This window comes from Neoarius graeffei, chromosome 4, assembly GCF_027579695.1.
Source record: "Neoarius graeffei isolate fNeoGra1 chromosome 4, fNeoGra1.pri, whole genome shotgun sequence".
Lineage (NCBI taxonomy): Eukaryota > Metazoa > Chordata > Actinopteri > Siluriformes > Ariidae > Neoarius > Neoarius graeffei.
In genome coordinates this window covers 105,367,578-105,385,636 of record NC_083572.1, presented here as the reverse complement: position 1 = coordinate 105,385,636, position 18,059 = coordinate 105,367,578, and the positions used below count along the sequence as shown (strand labels likewise).

The 18,059-nt window shown below is 45.2% G+C and overlaps 1 protein-coding gene across 1 annotated transcript in view; it reads left to right on the top strand.

Moving 5' to 3' along the window:
- col7a1 (collagen, type VII, alpha 1) overlaps positions 1 to 18,059 on the top strand; it is a 519,627-nt gene that overhangs the window by 177,971 nt on the left and 323,597 nt on the right. Inside the window, exons 17-19 of the mRNA XM_060918496.1 lie at positions 11,057 to 11,191; positions 16,212 to 16,478; positions 16,573 to 16,716. Coding sequence (XP_060774479.1) covers positions 11,057 to 11,191; positions 16,212 to 16,478; positions 16,573 to 16,716 — 546 coding nt within the window. The remainder of the gene's footprint in view (positions 1 to 11,056; positions 11,192 to 16,211; positions 16,479 to 16,572; positions 16,717 to 18,059) is intronic.

The window sequence follows — 18,059 nt, the reverse complement described above, 5'->3', positions numbered from 1 at the left end:
GGGGGGAAAGAATCCAGGAAATCACATTGTAGGATTTTTAATGAATTAATTGGTAAATTCCTCGGTAAAATAAGTATTTGGTCACCTACAAACAAGCAAGATTTCTGGCTCTCACAGACCTGTAACAACTTCTTTAAGAGGCTCCTCTGTCCTCCACTCGTTACCTGTATTAATGGCACCTGTTTGAACTCGTTATCAGTATAAAAGACACCTGTCCACAACCTCAAACAGCCACACTCCAAACTCCACTATGGCCAAGACCAAAGAGCTGTCAAAGGACACCAGAAACAAAATTGTAGACCTGCACCAGGCTGGGAAGACTGAATCTGCAATAGGTAAGCAGCTTGGTGTGAAGAAATCAACTGTGGGAGCAATTATTAGAAAATGGAAGACATACAAGACCACTGATAATCTCCCTCGATCTGGGGCTCCACGCAAGATCTCACCCCGTGGGGTCAAAATGATCACAAGAACGGTGAGCAAAAATCCCAGAACCACATGGGGGGACCTAGTGAATGACCTGCAGAGAGCTGGGACCAAAGTAACAAAGGCTACCATCAGTAACACACTACGCCACCAGGGACTCAAATCCTGCAGTGCCAGACGTGTCCCCCTGCTTAAGCCAGTACATGCCCAGGCCCGTCTGAAGTTTGCTACAGAGCATTTGGATGATCCAGAAGAGGATTGGGAGAATGTCATATGGTCAGATGAAACCAAAATAGAACTTTTTGGTAAAAACTCAACTTGTCGTGTTTGGAGGAGAAAGAATGCTGAGTTGCATCCAAAGAACACCATACCTACTGTGAAGCATGGGGGTGGAAACATCATGCTTGGGGGTTTTTTTCTGCAAAGGGACCAGGACTGTTAGGGTTTTGCTGGGATTCAAACCTGGTTCGTTGGTGTGATGATCCAGCAAACCCCCACTAGGCCACCAGGGGAATGACTCAAATGCAGAGGCGTGAGGCGGAAGTAGAAAAAGTAACAAAAGGTTTATTTATACTATGTACACTATATACAATCCAGGGCAAAACAAAACAGAGTATAATTCAAAAAGAAAAAGGCAAAAATGCAAAAGCTCAGAAGATCCACAAAACACAGTACAAAGGAAACTGGAGATAAACATAACAGCACAAAGACTCCGTGACAAGAGGACTGAACTCAGGGGTATAAATACACAAACTAATTAAGGACACAGGTGAAGATAATTAGGACTAACAGGCAATTAACAAAAACACAGGAACAGTGGCGGCCTCTAGAGGCCAAAATAAACAAGACACGAAAAGGAAATAACAGCGGCCTCTAGAGGCCAAAACAGTCCAAGTCCTAACAGGACCCCCCCCTCTAGGAGCGTCTCCTGACGTTCCCAGGGCGATCCGGATGGGCCGAATGGAAGTCCCGACACAGTTCTTTATCTAGGACATCCCGAGCAGGAACCCAGCAGCGCTCCTCAGGACCATAGCCCTCCCAGTCCACCAGATATTGCAACCCGCCGCGGACCCGGCGGGAGTCAAGCAGGCGATGCACAGTGAACACAGTCTGCCCCTGGAAGATGCAGGGGGGTGGGGGGTTCCTAGGGGCAGGGGCATACGTAGACGTCAGTACAGGCCGCAACAGGGAAACATGGAAAGTGGGGTTGATCCTCAGAGTCCGGGGCAACTGGAGCCGGTAGGAGACAGGGTTCACCCTGCGCACCACCTTGAAGGGGCCAATGTAGCGAGGAGCAAGCTTGCGGTTCTCCACCCGCAGCGGAAGGTCCTTAGTGGACAGCCAAACCCGCTGCCCAGGGCGGAAAGTGTGTGCAGGTCTTCTGTGGCAGTTGGCCTGAGTCTGGTTGGTTCTGGAGGTCTGTATGAGGGTCTTCCTGACCTTGCTCCAGGTCTTGCGACACCGTCTCACATATTGGTTGACCGAGGGCACCCCCGCGTCCTCCTCCTGGTCCGGGAACAGAGGTGGCTGGAACCCGAATTGGCACTGGAATGGCGACAGCTTGGTGGCCGATGACTGCAGGGTGTTGTAGGCGTACTCTGCCCATGGCAGCCAGGTGCTCCACGATGTCAGGTTATCCATAGCCAGGCCTCGCAGGGTGGTTTCCAGGTCCTGGTTGAGCCTCTCCGTCTGACCATTGGACTGTGGGTGAAACCCAGAGGAGAGAGAGGCTGGCAGTGGCTCCGATGACCTTGCAGAACCCGTGCCACACTCGGGAGGAGAACTGGGGCCCTCGGTCTGAGATGATGTCCTGTGGAAGACCAAAGACTCGGAAGACATGATTAAATATAAGTTTTGCTGTTTCAAGAGCAGAGGGGAGTTTGCACAGAGGTATGAAGCGGCAGGCCTTGGAGAATCTGTCAACAATGACCAAAATGACCATGTTACCTTGTGACTCAGGGAGACCCGTGATGAAGTCGACTGCCACGTGGGACCAGGGACGCCGGGGAATGGTCAGAGGATGCAGGAGACCCTGGGGACGCTGTCATGGGTTCTTGGTTCTGGTGCAAACCTCACAGGACAGGACAAATGACCTTACTTCCTGCTCCATGTTAGGCCACCAGAAGCGTCTTTTCAGGAAGTCCAGGGTCCTCCGAGCTCCCGGGTGGGCGGTGAGAGGGGAAGAGTGACCCCACTGGAGAACCTTGGCCCGGGCTTGATGTGGGACGTACAAGAGGCCCGGTGGCCCCGTCCCAGGACCGGGGTCCTGGCGTTGGGCTCGTCGAACAGCCTCCTCAATACCCCAGCGGACAGGGGCCACAATCCGGGACACCGGGATAATAGGCCCGACTTCATTCTCCCTGTTAGTGGCAGAGAACAGCCTGGACAGTGCGTCAGGTTTGGTGTTCTTGGAGCCGGGACGGTACGAGAGGGTGAAGTCAAACCGACTGAAAAACAGGGCCCACCTAGCCTGTCGAGGGTTCAGTCTCTTGGCTTGCTGGAGGTACTCCAGGTTCTTGTGGTCAGTCCAAACCAGGAATGGATGTTGCGCTCCCTCCAGCCAGTGCCTCCACTCCTCAAGGGCCAGTTTGACCGCTAACAGTTCTCGATCCCCCACATCGTACCGGGACTCCGCAGGACTCAGGCGGTGGGAGAAGTAAGCGCAGGGGTGCAGCTTTCCTTCCGAACGTTGAGAGAGTACCGCGCCGACACCACTGTCCGAGGCGTCCACCTCCACGATGAATGGTTGGGAGGTGTCCGGGAGGACCAGAATGGGTGCCGTGCAGAAGCGGGCCTTGAGGTCTTTGAACGCCTTTTCTGCCTGAGGAGACCAGCCATAAGATCCACCTGTCCCTTTGGTGAGGTCTGACATGGGTGCTGCCACAGAACTGAAGTTCCTGATGAACTTGCAGTAGAAGTTAGCGAATCCTAAGAACCGCTGAACCTCCTTAACGGACTTGGGAGTAGGCCAGTCCCGGACGGCCAGGGTCTTGGCAGGGTCCATTTGGAGTTGGCCTGTCCGTACAATAAATCCCAGAAAGGAGACCTCGGGAACATGAAATTCGCATTTCTGGGCCTTGGCGAACAGATTGTTCTGTAGCAGCCTCTGGAGAACCTGGCGGACATGGTGGCGGTGCTCCTGCACGGTCTTGGAAAAGATAAGGATGTCGTCGAGGTAGACAAAGACGTACAGGTTAATCATGTCCCTTAAGACGTCGTTGATTAGGGCCTGAAAAACAGCTGGTGCATTGGTGAGTCCGAAGGGCATCACCTGGTATTTGTAGTGCCCAGACGGGGTGTTAAAGGCAGTCTTCCACTCGTCTCCCTGTCGGATACGGATGAGGTGGTATGCGTTCCGTAGGTCCAACTTGGTGAAGACGGTGGCGCCTTGGAGCAGGTCGAAAGCAGTGGACATCAGCGGAAGGGGATATCGGTTGCGCACAGTGATCTTGTTCAGGCCCCTGTAGTCAATACATGGTCGAAGCCCCCCATCCTTCTTGCCGACAAAGAAGAAGCCGGCACCAGCAGGTGAGGTGGAGGGTCGAATGAACCCAGAGACCAGGGCGTCTTTGAGGTATTCCTCCATAGCCTTGCGTTCTGGCTGAGAGAGGGAAAACAGTCTGCCACAAGGAGGGGTAGTCCCAGGGAGCAAGTCGATGGCACAGTCGTAGGCTCGGTGCGGAGGAAGAACGGCGGCCCTGCTCTTGCTGAATACCTCCTTGAGATCCCAGTACTCTGTGGGAACTTGAGATAACTCGGTGAGATCAGGGGGCTCGGCAGGAGACACAGGAGAGCTAGAGAGCAGACAAGAGGCATGGCATGCAGGGCCCCATTCCACAACCTGGCTTGTTACCCAGTCTATGCGAGGGTTGTGGCGAGTAAGCCAAGGAAGGCCTAGAATAACTGGGAACTCAGGTGAAGGAATCAGGTGCAGGGATATTTCTTCCTTGTGACCTTGAGACTGGAGGAAGACTGGAGAAGTAACTTGAGTGACTCTTCCATCACCTAACGCTTGGCCATCGAGGGCAGACACAGACAGAGGGACTTCAAGAGGTGCAGTAGGTATATTGATGCTTTGGGCGAAGTGAATATCCATAAAGTTCCCAGCTGCCCCTGAGTCTATCAAAGCTTGACAAGAGTGGACAGACTCACCCCAGGAGATGGAGACCGGGATGTAGATTCCTTGGCCAGGGAGTCCGGGAGAGAGGGTAGGCCCCGTCACAACCCTCCCTCGGCTGGACGGGGCGGTCCTTTTCCCAAGAGTTCGGGACATGATGCTCGGAAGTGACCAGGCTTGCCACAGTAGATGCAGCACTTGTCCCTCCTTCTGCGCTCCCTCTCAGATGCGGAGAGGCGAGTACGACCCACTTGCATGGGTTCTGGACAGTCACTGAAGGAGGTAGACGGTCTCCAGGTAGAGGTAGGGAGGCTGGGGGGGCTCAAGGCTTGGTGGCGTTCTCTCATCCTGTTGTCCAGACGAATAGCATGTGAGATGAGGGTTTCGAGGTCACTTGGGCATCCAATAGAGGCCAGACCGTCCTTGATGGGGTCAGACAGACCATGGTGGAAGGCTGACACCAGGGCAGTCTCGTTCCATCCACTTACTGCTGCGAGTGTTCGGAACGAGATGGCGTAATCTGCGACGCTTCCTCCTTGCCGGATGGACATGAGCTTTCGGGCTGCGTCGGTACTGATGTCTGCCTGATCGAAGACCCGAAGCATCTCTTCAGAAAACAGCTGGAAATCAAAGCACTCAGGTCCCTGTCTTTGCCAGATAGCAGTAGCCCAGGCTCACGCCTTACCAGCTAATAAGGTGATCACAAAGGCAATCTTGCGGCGATCCGTAGTGTAGGTGGTAGGCTGAAGCTCAAAGGTGAGTTGACACTGGGTAAGGAACTCTCGGCACTCACTGTGCTTGCCGTCATACCTCTGTGGTGCAGGAAGGCTGGGTTCGCGAGGTGAAGAAGGCAGCATGGCAGGAGGCACTGGAGCAGGAGTGGGAGCTGGATCAGGAGCAGGAGATGCAGGCAGAGATGTCAGCTGTGCCAGGGTTTTCCCAATTTGCTGAAGCAGTTCCTCGTGGCGAGCAAGGGCCTCACGTTGGCTGGTGAGCGTACGTCCATGAGCGTCCATGGTCGCTCCGAAGCATGTCAAAGCTGCCATAATTCCCTGAAGGTTGGCCGGGTAGACAGTAGAAGCAGCCTCTGCTGAGTCGGTCATGACAGAGTCTTTCTGTTAGGGTTTTGCTGGGATTCGAACCTGGTTCGTTGGTGTGATGATCCAGCAAACCCCCACTAGGCCACCAGGGGAATGACTCAAATGCAGAGGCGTGAGGCGGAAGTAGAAAAAGTAACAAAAGGTTTATTTATACTATGTACACTATATACAATCCAGGGCAAAACAAAAAAAAACAAAAACAAAGAGTATAATTCAAAAAGAAAAAGGCAAAAATGCAAAAGCTCAGAAGATCCACAAAACACAGTACAAAGGAAACTGGAGATAAACATAACAGCACAAAGACTCCGTGACAAGAGGACTGAACTCAGGGGTATAAATACACAAACTAATTAAGGACACAGGTGAAGATAATTAGGACTAACAGGCAATTAACAAAAACACAAAACACAGGAACAGTGGCGGCCTCTAGAGGCCAAAATAAACAAGACACGAAAAGGAAATAACAGCGGCCTCTAGAGGCCAAAACAGTCCAAGTCCTAACAAGGACGACTGATCCCTGTAAAGGAAAGAATGAATGGGGCCATGTATCGTGAGATTTTGAGTGAAAACCTCCTTCCATCAGCAAGGGCATTGAAGATGAAATGTGGCTGGGTCTTTCAGCATGACAATGATCCCAAACACACTGCCTGGGCAATGAAGGAGTGGCTTCGTAAGAAGCATTTCAAAGTCCTGGAGTGGCTTAGCCAGTCTCCAGATCTCAACCCCATAGAAAATCTTTGGACGGAGTTGAAAGTCCGTGTTGCCCAGTGACAGCCCCAAAACGTCACTGCTCTAGAGGAGATCTGCATGGAGGAATGGGCCAAAATACCAGCAACAGTGTGTGAAAACCTTGTGAAGACTTACAGAAAATGTTTGACCTCTGTCATTGCCAACAAAGGGTATATAACAAAGTATTGAGATGAACTTTTGTTATTGACCAAATACTTATTTTCCACCATAATTTGCAAATAAATTATTTAAAAATCAGACAATGTGATTTTCTGGATTTTTTTTCTCATTCTGTCTCTCATAGTTGAAGTGTACCTATGATGCAAATTACAGGCCTCTCTCATCTTTTTAAGTGGGAGAACTTGCACAATTGGTGACTGACTAAATACTTTTTTGCCCCACTGTAATACTTGCATATCAAAACATCAATTTTTTTCAATGATAAATGTTTTGAATTGGACTTTTAATATTAGAATCAGTTCAGTTGTACTGAATGTTATTTTTCATATTATACGATATTTCATATTGTAAGGGGCTTGAATTTGAGTTCAATAAACAGAATACTCTGTTTATATTTTTGTCTGAACTGGTTGCATGTTTTCATATAGGGAGCGACCTTAACAGCACTGAATACTTGAGTGCTACTGTAGAGATACATTATATGCTGCCGTTCATAATTAAATCTAGATCTTCTGAACTTTAACATATCTTGGTGAAGAAAAAACTGCGATTTCCTGGGAACAAAATTGTGGCTAGTGAAAAGGCTGAATGGCTAGTGACTCGGGAAAACCACTAGCCACAGTGGCTGGTGAGCAAAACAGTTAATGTAAAGCCCTGGTGTGTGTGTGTGTGGTTTGTACATTAGAACAGCTGGATTGCTTGGTCATGACTTTCAGTGCACTGTAACCAATCAGATGCTCAATCCCACCCACTAACTTTCATGTGTGACTCTGATAGATTTAAAGGAGAACTGAAGTCATTTTTAAACTTGCTTTATTTCTTAATTAACATGTTATTCAATGACGTTTTCAGTTTTAGTAACCTTATATCGTAACTCGTATTGGCAACTAATTGCAATTCAATATTATACTTATCGGCCTATTTGGTTTGTAGCCATGTTGAATTTAGTGCGTTTGGTCCACGGCAGGCGTCGCTTATCCGCGCGATCTTCACGAGACTTGTGCGAGACTTCGAAATGTGACGTGTCAGCCAGGTGTCAGTGCCGCCATTTTGTGAAAACTGTTTTCCGAACGAAGTATTGCACAAAAACAAGTTTAAATGATGATTACTGCCGACTTCAAACTTTCCTGATTGCTATCAAAACAAACAAAACTTCCGGCTTGATTACATCAGCATTCGAAAGAGGGCGCGTGCATCTTTTGACAACCCCTGTGTCTGAAATCCCTCCCTACTCACGATATAGGGCACTATATAGTGAGGACGCCATTTTGTAGTGCTGTCCGAAACCTTTGTGAGGATTATTTACACCCTATATAGTGCACTCAAAGTATCCCACAATGCATCACGAAAAGTAGTGTACAACAATGGTCACTAACCAAAGCAATATATCCCATCATGCATAGCAGTCGCGCTGAAAGAAATCAAATTAAAAGTCTCAAATTTGATTTAATAAAAGGCAGTGGCAAAGAAGAAAGTATTTAGCCCTGAATTAAAAGAACTGAAAGCTCCAGGTACTTTGTCTTGATTAATGTGGGACATGCGCTCAGTATAATGTGGATTTATCACAAAAACACGTGTGTATTTATTATTTTGAAACCCACCAGCTGACTGATCTGGCACGTTTTAATTGTGCGACAGTAATGACGTAAATACCAGCGCGACGGACTAGTGTCCGAAAGCGTTTTTTCATTTTACCAATGAGCTCACTATATAGTCCTCTATACAGTAATTCCCTATATAGGGAGTAGGGAGTAGTGAACAAGTGAGCGATTTCGGACACAGGGTTGGTCACTTTGATTTCCGCTGTATGTTTTACTCCCGTCCTACGATGTCTCGCACAGGTCTCAGCGAATCTCGTTTACAGCTGTTGCTTTGACATATGGACTGATCTATTATGGAGCATATTTCAAAACACTCATAACTTGCTATAGCAGCGACAAAATAGCGATCAAAAATGCATTCCTACAGTATATTTAATAAAATGAGATAAATAGAATTTTGATAATAAAAAAATTGCCTTCAGTTCCCCTTTAATTATTTAATGGTACCAGCAATCATGAAATAAATAAATGACAGGATAAATAAATAAATCATTACAAACCCGTGGAAATAGACATTAACATTAAATTATTCCAGCTCATATTCCAAGTTAATTATTTTTTCACATTTCGATGATTCCTACATTCTGTACCTTTCCTGAGAAGAATGTTGAAAATATGATTGAAATAAATTTCTGTAATATGATCCAACACGAGTTCCAATCCTACCTGTCTTACTCTGATATTATTTCTGAAGTCCTGATCGCAAGATCAGACGTGGGTGGTTTGATAAAAGAAGAACAGCAATATGTGTGTGTGTGTATAGATTTACACATGAGGTATTGATAAACGTAGTGATGACTCCCCTTACAAACAAGAAGTTTACCTATTACCACTACATTGTCGTTATGTATTGGCACAACGTTGTATTAGGACGTGCCTGCTACGTAACTACAACGTATTTCCATGACATTAACAAACCACTACCTAACCATTACATAATATGTACAACCCCAATTCCAAAACAGTTGGGACAAAGTACAAATTGTAAATAAAAACGGAATGCAATGATGTGGAAGTTTCAAAATTCCATATTTTATTCAGAATAGAACATAGATGAAATATCAAATGTTTAAACTGAGAAAATGTATCATTTAAAGAGAAAAATGAGGTGATTTTAAATTTCATGACAACAACACATCTCAAAAAAGTTGGGACAAGGCCATGTTTACCACTGTGAGACATCCCCTTTTCTCTTTACAACAGTCTGTAAACGTCTGGGGACTGAGGAGACAAGTTGCTCAAGTTTAGGGATAGGAATGTTAACCCATTCTTGTCTAATGTAGGATTCTAGTTGCTCAACTGTCTTAGGTCTTTTTTGTCGTATCTTCCGTTTTATGATGCGCCAAATGTTTTCTATGGGTGAAAGATCTGGACTGCAGGCTGGCCAGTTCAGTACCCGGACCCTTCTTCTACGCAGCCATGATGCTGTAATTGATGCAGTATGTGGTTTGGCATTGTCATGTTGGAAAATGCAAGGTCTTCCCTGAAAGAGACGTCGTCTGGATGGGAGCATATGTTGCTCTAGAACCTGGATATACCTTTCAGCATTGATGGTGTCTTTCCAGATGTGTAAGCTGCCCATGCCACACACACTAATGCAACCCCATACCATCAGAGATGCAGGCTTCTGAACTGAGCGCTGATGACAACTTGGGTCGTCCTTCTCCTCTTTAGTCCGAATGACACGGCGTCCCTGATTTCCATAAAGAACTTCAAATTTTGATTCGTCTGACCACAGAACAGTTTTCCACTTTGCCACAGTCCATTTTAAATGAGCCTTGGCCCGGAGAAGACGTCTGCGCTTCTGGATCATGTTTAGATACGGCTTCTTCTTTGAACTATAGAGTTTTAGCTGGCAATGGCGGATGGCACGGTGAATTGTGTTCACAGATAATGTTCTCTGGAAATATTCCTGAGCCCATTTTGTGATTTCCAATACAGAAGCATGCCTGTATGTGATGCAGTGCCGTCTATTCCGTTTTTATTTACAATTTGTACTTTGTCCCAACTTTTTTGGAATTGGGGTTGTACGTGTGTGTTTGCTGGGAGGTTTTGTTTTTATTTCTCCTGAGTCGGATAATTTTATTTATTTATTTATTTATTTATTTATTTATTTTTCTTTAGAACTTTGGATGTCAATTTCAGTTGTCATTGCCATATGTTTATACTTTGGCATATAATACAATGTTGCTTTAAATTTTGATTTTTAAAGAAAATGAATATGTTCTTAATCCTGAGTATCTGTTGTTATTCTGTGAATTCTTACCTTTATAACGTCATTGTAACTTAAGCTACAAAACACTTAAGTTGCCTACTGGTAGTGTGCATGAGGTAAGGGTTAAGGCTCGAAAACTAATAGTATACCGAGAAGGGTAATTGCAATAAACTTCAAAACTAAAAAGTGGACTAGATGTATATAACCAGTAACTAGCAGTATATTTCCAATATGCTATAAAGTATAAACTAAAAAGTGGACTCGAAGTATAAAACAAGTAAACTCATAGTATATTTCCAGTATACTATGAAGTATGCTTTTGTAAACTAAAGAGTCGACTACAAGTATAGAACTAGGAAACTATTAGTATATAAGCTTACTTGTGATATACTTGCAGTACAAAATAAATACGATTTGAATACTCGGTTTACTTCTCTGAGACTTAAAGTATACTTTTTATAAACTAAAAACGGGCCAATTTAGTCCCAAGAAGTATTAGATTAGTTTACGTACAAGTATACTGTAAGTACATTGATATCAGTATACTTGGTACACAAAAGTATACTTGAGGAAATGTACTTTAACTTTACTGAAGTAGACTTCATAAAATGAACTTGAAGTATACTTCTTTTTGATAAGGGAAGGTTGATAAGGAACTGCATTCCTGCCTGATGTGTTTCCCTAACAGACTTTACAACAACACAAATCCCGAGCAAGGTGACGAACCTGCGTCTCGTAAACATCAACAGTCGACGAATTCGGATCGCATGGAACGTGGTCACCGAGGCTACGGGGTACAGAGTCACCTGGAGACAAGGCAACAGTACGTATATGACATGCATTGAACATTTAAGAGTTATTCCCTGAAATCGAGTCGTACCTGAGCTGATAGCCGACGAGGCGCGTAGCACCGAGTTGTCTATAATCCATGTACGATGAGATTGAGTGGAATAATTGTTTTATTCTATTCACATTCACTGGATTTTGAGAAACGGAGCATTTTAATTTTTTTGCAAATTCGATCAATAAAAAGTTTACACAAACTGTCCAACAAAATCATTTCTGCTTAGCATGTAAACATACCGGCAAAATGACAGGAGCAATTTGTGAAAAATGCAATGATAATTTCGTTAAATTCAGTTGCATTTTAACCAGAGTTACGGCAGAGTTACCAGCGGGGGATATTGTGCTCTCGAAGCACTCTTGTTGTATTGTTTAATTTTTTTTTTTTTGGGAGGGGAGGTTGTTTTTGAGTAGAGTTTTTATTTCGTCCTCAGTTGGTTTAGCAACATGCTCTGCCATTTTGTTGTTGTTCTTCGTTAGGGTTTTTTTGGCGGTTTGCATTACTTAAAGGTGCATTACCGCAACCAACTGGGCTGGAGTGTGGAACAGGAGCTGTGTTGGGGTGGGGGGACTTTTTTTTTTAGCTATTTCTTTTTCTTTGAAATGCTTGATAACAAAGTGATGTATAAAAGGGTTCTAATTAGGCGTTTTCAGCGTATCAGGCCGACATGCAATGTTTCCTTACCGCTACACCCACAATATTAAATAATCTCCATCTCATCTCATTATCTGTAGCCGCTTTATCCTGTTCTACAGGGTCGCAGGCAAGCTGGAGCCTATCCCAGCTGACTACGGGCGAAAGGCGGGGTACACCCTGGACAAGTCGCCAGGTCATCACAGGGCTGACACATAGACACAGACAACCATTCACACTCACATTCACACCTACGCTCAATTTAGAGTCACCAGTTAACCTAACCTGCATGTCTTTGGACTGTGGGGGAAACCGGAGCACCCGGAGGAAACCCATGCGGACACGGGGAGAACATGCGAACTCCGCACAGAAAGGCCCTCGCCGGCCCCGGGGCTCGAACCCGGACCTTCTTGCTGTGAGGCGACAGCGCTAACCACTACACCACCGTGCTGCCCCATATTAAATAATGGGAATGATAACTAAAAGCAACGAGTCAGCCTACAGGGAGGAGGTTCAGCACTTGACAAAATGGTGTTCAGACAATAACCTGGACTTAAACATTTCAAAAACTAAGGAAATGATGGTGGACTTTAGGAGATTGAGGAGCACCGGACATACTGCCCTTTGCATACACGGTGAGGAGGTGGAGAGGGTGGAGACCTTCAAGTTCCTTGGCATCCACATCTTGGCTAATCTCACCTGGACCACAAACGTCTCCCATCAGGTGGGGAAAGCCCAACAGAGGCTTTACTTCCTTAGGAAGTTAAAGCAAGCTCGTCTCCCTCGCCACGTGCGGATCAACATTTATTGATCTGTAATAGAGAGTGTCCTGACCTACTGTTGTACAGTGTGGTTTTCCAGCTGTACCGCAGAGGACAGGAAGGACCTGCAGCAGGTGGTGAGGGCAGCAGAGCGCATAATTGATCCACCACTACCTCCCCTCAAAGACATTTACACTGACTGACTACAAAAGGCAGCCAGCTGTATTTTAAAGGACCACACCCACCCTGGACATCATCTGTTCTCCCTAATGCCCTCTGGAAGGAGATACAGACTCAGCTGCATCAAACAGACTAAAAACAGCTTCTACCCTCAAGCTGTCGGATGCACAACCCCACCTCCCCTGCCCCAACTCCACCAGTGAGGGGCAACAAACTCCTCCCCCAAGGAAAATGCCTGTTTATTGCTTTTATGTCTCTTTGTTGTGTTTCTTTTTGTGTTATTTTCTTCTCGTGTGTCTATTTTGCACTGCCAGTACCCAGAGCTGCTAAACTGTGTTTCATTGTTTCTAAAACAATGACAAAGTTCTATCTATCTATATTCCCGACACGCCTGTAAAAGTTTCCACCACATTAATAATGTATAGATTTAGGCACTGCCTAAAAGTGGAGCTTCTGGGTTGTAGAATTTTCTTATATCATAGCCAACCTCTTTTGATTTATTTCTTTACCGACTATAACACTGGCCACTAGGCGGTGTGTATGACTGGTAATTACTAACACTTGACCACTAGGCGGTGTGTATGACTGGTAATTACTAACACTTGACCACTAGGCGGTGTGTATGACTGGTAATTACTAACACTTGACCACTAGGCGGTGTGTATGACTGGTAATTACTAATACTGGCCACTAGGCGGTGTGTATGACTGGTAATTACTAACACTGACCACTAGGCGGTGTGTATGACTGGTAATTACTAACACTGGCCACTAGGCGGTGTGTATGACTGGTAATTACTAACACTGGCCACTAGGCGGTGTGTATGACTGGTAAGTACTAACACTGGCCACTAGGCGGTGTGTATGACTGGTAATTACTAACACTGGCCACTAGGCGGTGTGTATGACTGGTAAGTACTAACACTGGCCACTAGGCGGTGTGTATGACTGGTAATTACTAATACTGGCCACTAGGCGGTGTGTATGACTGGTAATTACTAACACTGGCCACTAGGCGGTGTGTATGACTGGTAATTACTAATACTGGCCACTAGGCGGTGTGTATGACTGGTAATTACTAACACTGACCACTAGGCGGTGTGTATGACTGTAATTACTAATACTGGCCACTAGGCGGTGTGTATGACTGGTAATTACTAATACTGGCCACTAGGCGGTGTGTAAGACTAGTAATTACTAATACTGGCCACTAGGCGGTGTGTATGACTGTAATTACTAATACTGGCCACTAGGCGGTGTGTATGACTGGTAATTACTAATACTGGCCACTAGGCGGTGTGTAAGACTGGTAATTACTAATACTGGCCACTAGGCGGTGTGTATGACTGGTAATTACTAATACTGGCCACTAGGCGGTGTGTAAGACTGGTAATTACTAACACTGGCCACTAGGCGGTGTGTATGACTGGTAAGTACTAACACTGGCCACTAGGCGGTGTGTATGACTGGTAATTACTAATACTGGCCACTAGGCGGTGTGTATGACTGGTAATTACTAACACTGGCCACTAGGCGGTGTGTATGACTGGTAATTACTAATACTGGCCACTAGGCGGTGTGTATGACTGGTAATTACTAACACTGACCACTAGGCGGTGTGTATGACTGTAATTACTAATACTGGCCACTAGGCGGTGTGTATGACTGGTAATTACTAATACTGGCCACTAGGCGGTGTGTAAGACTGGTAATTACTAACACTGACCACTAGGCGGTGTGTATGACTGGTAATTACTAATACTGGCCACTAGGTGGTGTGTATGACTGGTAATTACTAATACTGGCCACTAGGCGGTGTGTAAGACTGGTAATTACTAATACTGGCCACTAGGTGGTGTGTATGACTGGTAATTACTAATACTGGCCACTAGGCGGTGTGTATGACTGGTAATTACTAATACTGGCCACTAGGTGGTGTGTATGACTGGTAATTACTAATACTGGCCACTAGGCGGTGTGTATGACTGGTAATTACTAACACTGGCCACTAGGCGGTGTGTATGACTGGTAATTACTAACACTGACCACTAGGCGGTGAGTATGACTGGTAATTGCTAACACTGGTATGGTGGTTGGCACGCACAGGACCAAAACCATCAGAAAACAACTCGATGGGTTTCTTTATGTATCCACACTCTATGCCTTTGGCCTGCGCAGGAGCTCTTGTCAATCTTCAATGAGCTCTGTTTAATTTTCTCTCGTTATCCCCATGCGGTGGTGACGACGCACTGCCATGCAGATGTTCTCCATTGGGACATATTCCACTACCCGGCCACGTAAGCTCCCAGTGAAGAGTTGCCAGAGTCGTTCTGTGTGAAGATCGTCACTTATCATGCTAGTCCGGTTTACCTTCTGCCTTATGCTGTGTTGGCGGTAAAGTTCCACCCGTGTTAAGAGGTGCTTACGCATACATGCTGGTCCCCGGCAATTTTTTTTTTCACTATGCAACACGGTGCATTGAAACAGTCAGAGTAACGGTCAGTAGATGAAGGTATGATACGAGTTAGATCTGGATTGTCATGTATTGTAATTGAATGACTGAAGCTGAAAATAAAGCTGACACTTGGTGAACATCAACTGGTTGTTTTATTCTTACTCCAAAAATGTTAATAATGTTGTTGAATATTAATTATAATAAATCTTCAATCAAAAGCAATCACAGCAACTTTTGGCAAAATAAAAATCTCATTAATATTACCAAAAAAGAGTGACTTTCAGCGAGACCTGCAAGTGCCAGGAAATGCACTAGAACGCATCTCCGAGCATGTAGAACCCGTAAGCTGTGAACCCCCGGCCATTATGACTGCCGCCACTACGCTGATATTTTGGTCAAGTTAGAACTCTGGGTATATCTGACTTGATGCGCTCCACCATTTTGTTTTTCTCTACTCATGGTATACGAGCTGATATCCTAGTAGTAGAGTAGCCAATCAGAGCGCACGGTTGCTCAGATCCAGTGAATGTGGAGAGAATGAATAGAGGATATTATGCATCCGGTGATGCGAAGATGTGAAGTTTATCTTCGAGTGGTGAATGGATACATCACGAGTGATGCATCTTTCAGCATGAGAAGATAAACTTCATCTCTTTTTGCTACCGTGTAATGTTCTTTATATTATATGGACACGTCCACACCATGGACACGCCTTACCGTACAGAAATGTTAAATAAAGATCTCCTCACAGAAACCCTCATCGTATCAGCGAATACAGACATTTTTAAAATCGGTTTGTCTGCCTTGTCCGTCCCTGTGAATGAGCTGTTGTTGTAGAAATGATAATGTATTAGAAGGAACAGATTAATTTAAACCTGTCCTGGGATGAACATGGATCAGTCTTTATGATAACAGCAGAAACAGTATTGCTGTGAGATTATCCTCTCTCTCTCTCTCTCTCTCGTATCCAGATCCGGAGCAGTTCCGTGAGCTTGGCGCAGACATTACTTCCTACACTATAGAACGATTACAGCCTGATGAATCTGTCATTGTGGGCGTGGCTGCTGTGATTGGCAGTCAGGTCGGGGACGTGGTCACTCTCTCCACCAGGACAAATGGCTACATTGGGACAGTCACAGGTTTACAGCTTACTGACGTTGGTTCCACACAGATTCGCATATCTTGGAATCCTGTATCCAGAGCAACGGGATACAAAATCACCTGGCAGCATAGTGACGGTAGGCAGGAAATGAGGTGTGAGATTAGTAACGAGTGCCTCCAGGACTCGTACTGGATTTGTCTTGAAGAATATTCTGTCTTTTCTCCTCACAGGAACGGGAGACTCTCAGATCATATCTTCTGGCGTCAGGTCCTACACCATCAGCAGGTTACAGCAAAGCGCCTCCTACAGAATATCTGTCTCTGCTCTGATTGGCTCTCGTGAGGGACCAGCTGCCACTCAGATCGCCAGGACGGGTACAAACACGCACATCTCTAATTACGAAGACACAGGGCTGTATTCAGAGATGAGTTATGCACTGTGAGGGTTTAATACAGAAATTGCTCACGTTAGCATTGTATTTATAGACATTGTTTGCTTTTATGGAGTCGTGAACAACACTCGGTGAAGCCGAGTGCTCGGTCGACTTATCACTCAAACCATGGGCGAACTTTCTTTTCAAGAAGAGTTCATCACAATAAATGAAGAGTTTGGTTCCTATAAAACGCTATATATCCAATTCCATTGTTTCGAGAAAAATCACTTTTTCTGATTACAGGAAGTGATGAAAGGAAAACCATGGTATCCTGTTTTAAAATTTATTGATTAACTCCTGAATGATAATAAACTTCAAAAATGAAATCCAGAACTAATTAACAGCTTTTAACTGAACCAAGTAATTATTTTTTTTGTCAAGTCGCTACATATCCACGCCACTAGCCTAGTAAACTAGACCCACCCGCCTAGCGGCCAAAAATATTTTTGCCTACGAGTGGGTCTAGCCTCGCACCATATCAACAAAACACCCCGGGCATCAAATCGTGCCCGCCAATCACAACGCAAGGTTTTTGTTTGGATTCTTTGGGCGGGCTTTTGCAGGAGTGACGACAAAGCTGCGCGACGCTGGAGAAAGCACAACAGGAAAGATGGCTACGGCTAGTGAACAGCGCGCGTTTGACTCCGCTTTGGAATCAGTTTTAGAAGAATTAGACTTGGAGTTTTCGTTGAAACATGAGCAGGAAGAGGCTCTCCGCTCATTCCTTTTCAAGAAGGACGTTTTCGCTGTTTTGCCGACCGGCTATGGCAAAAGTCTGATCTACCAGCTAGCTCCGCTCGTAGCCAAAAGGATGGGGCTAGTTTGTGCAGTACGAAGAATTAATAAACCGCTTTGAAACATTACTTTTTGATTGTTTCTTATTTTCCCGTTATTTTAAATTTAAGGGAAATTATCTCACCAAACACCACTAAATAAAAACTCTCCAAAACAGTTTAAGCAAACCCTTGAAAAACACTTGAAAAAAAAATAAGAGTGTATGTTAAAGGACATGGGACATGAAACATAAATACACGCTATATCAGTTTCTTTCCATTAAAAATATGAATTAATTGCATCAACAAATACAAAATCATCTATTAAATTCAGCAAAATCGTTATATTCGTGATGATTATATGGCATTTCTGCTCGACTTCCGATATGCATTTTTTGCAACCGGAAGAGCCGCTGTCACATGATCATACGTCACAAAAACTTTCGGGCACAGCACAAGCGGGTAGATGAATGGAGAAGTGGATGACAAGAAAATTGTTTTTATAGTCTTT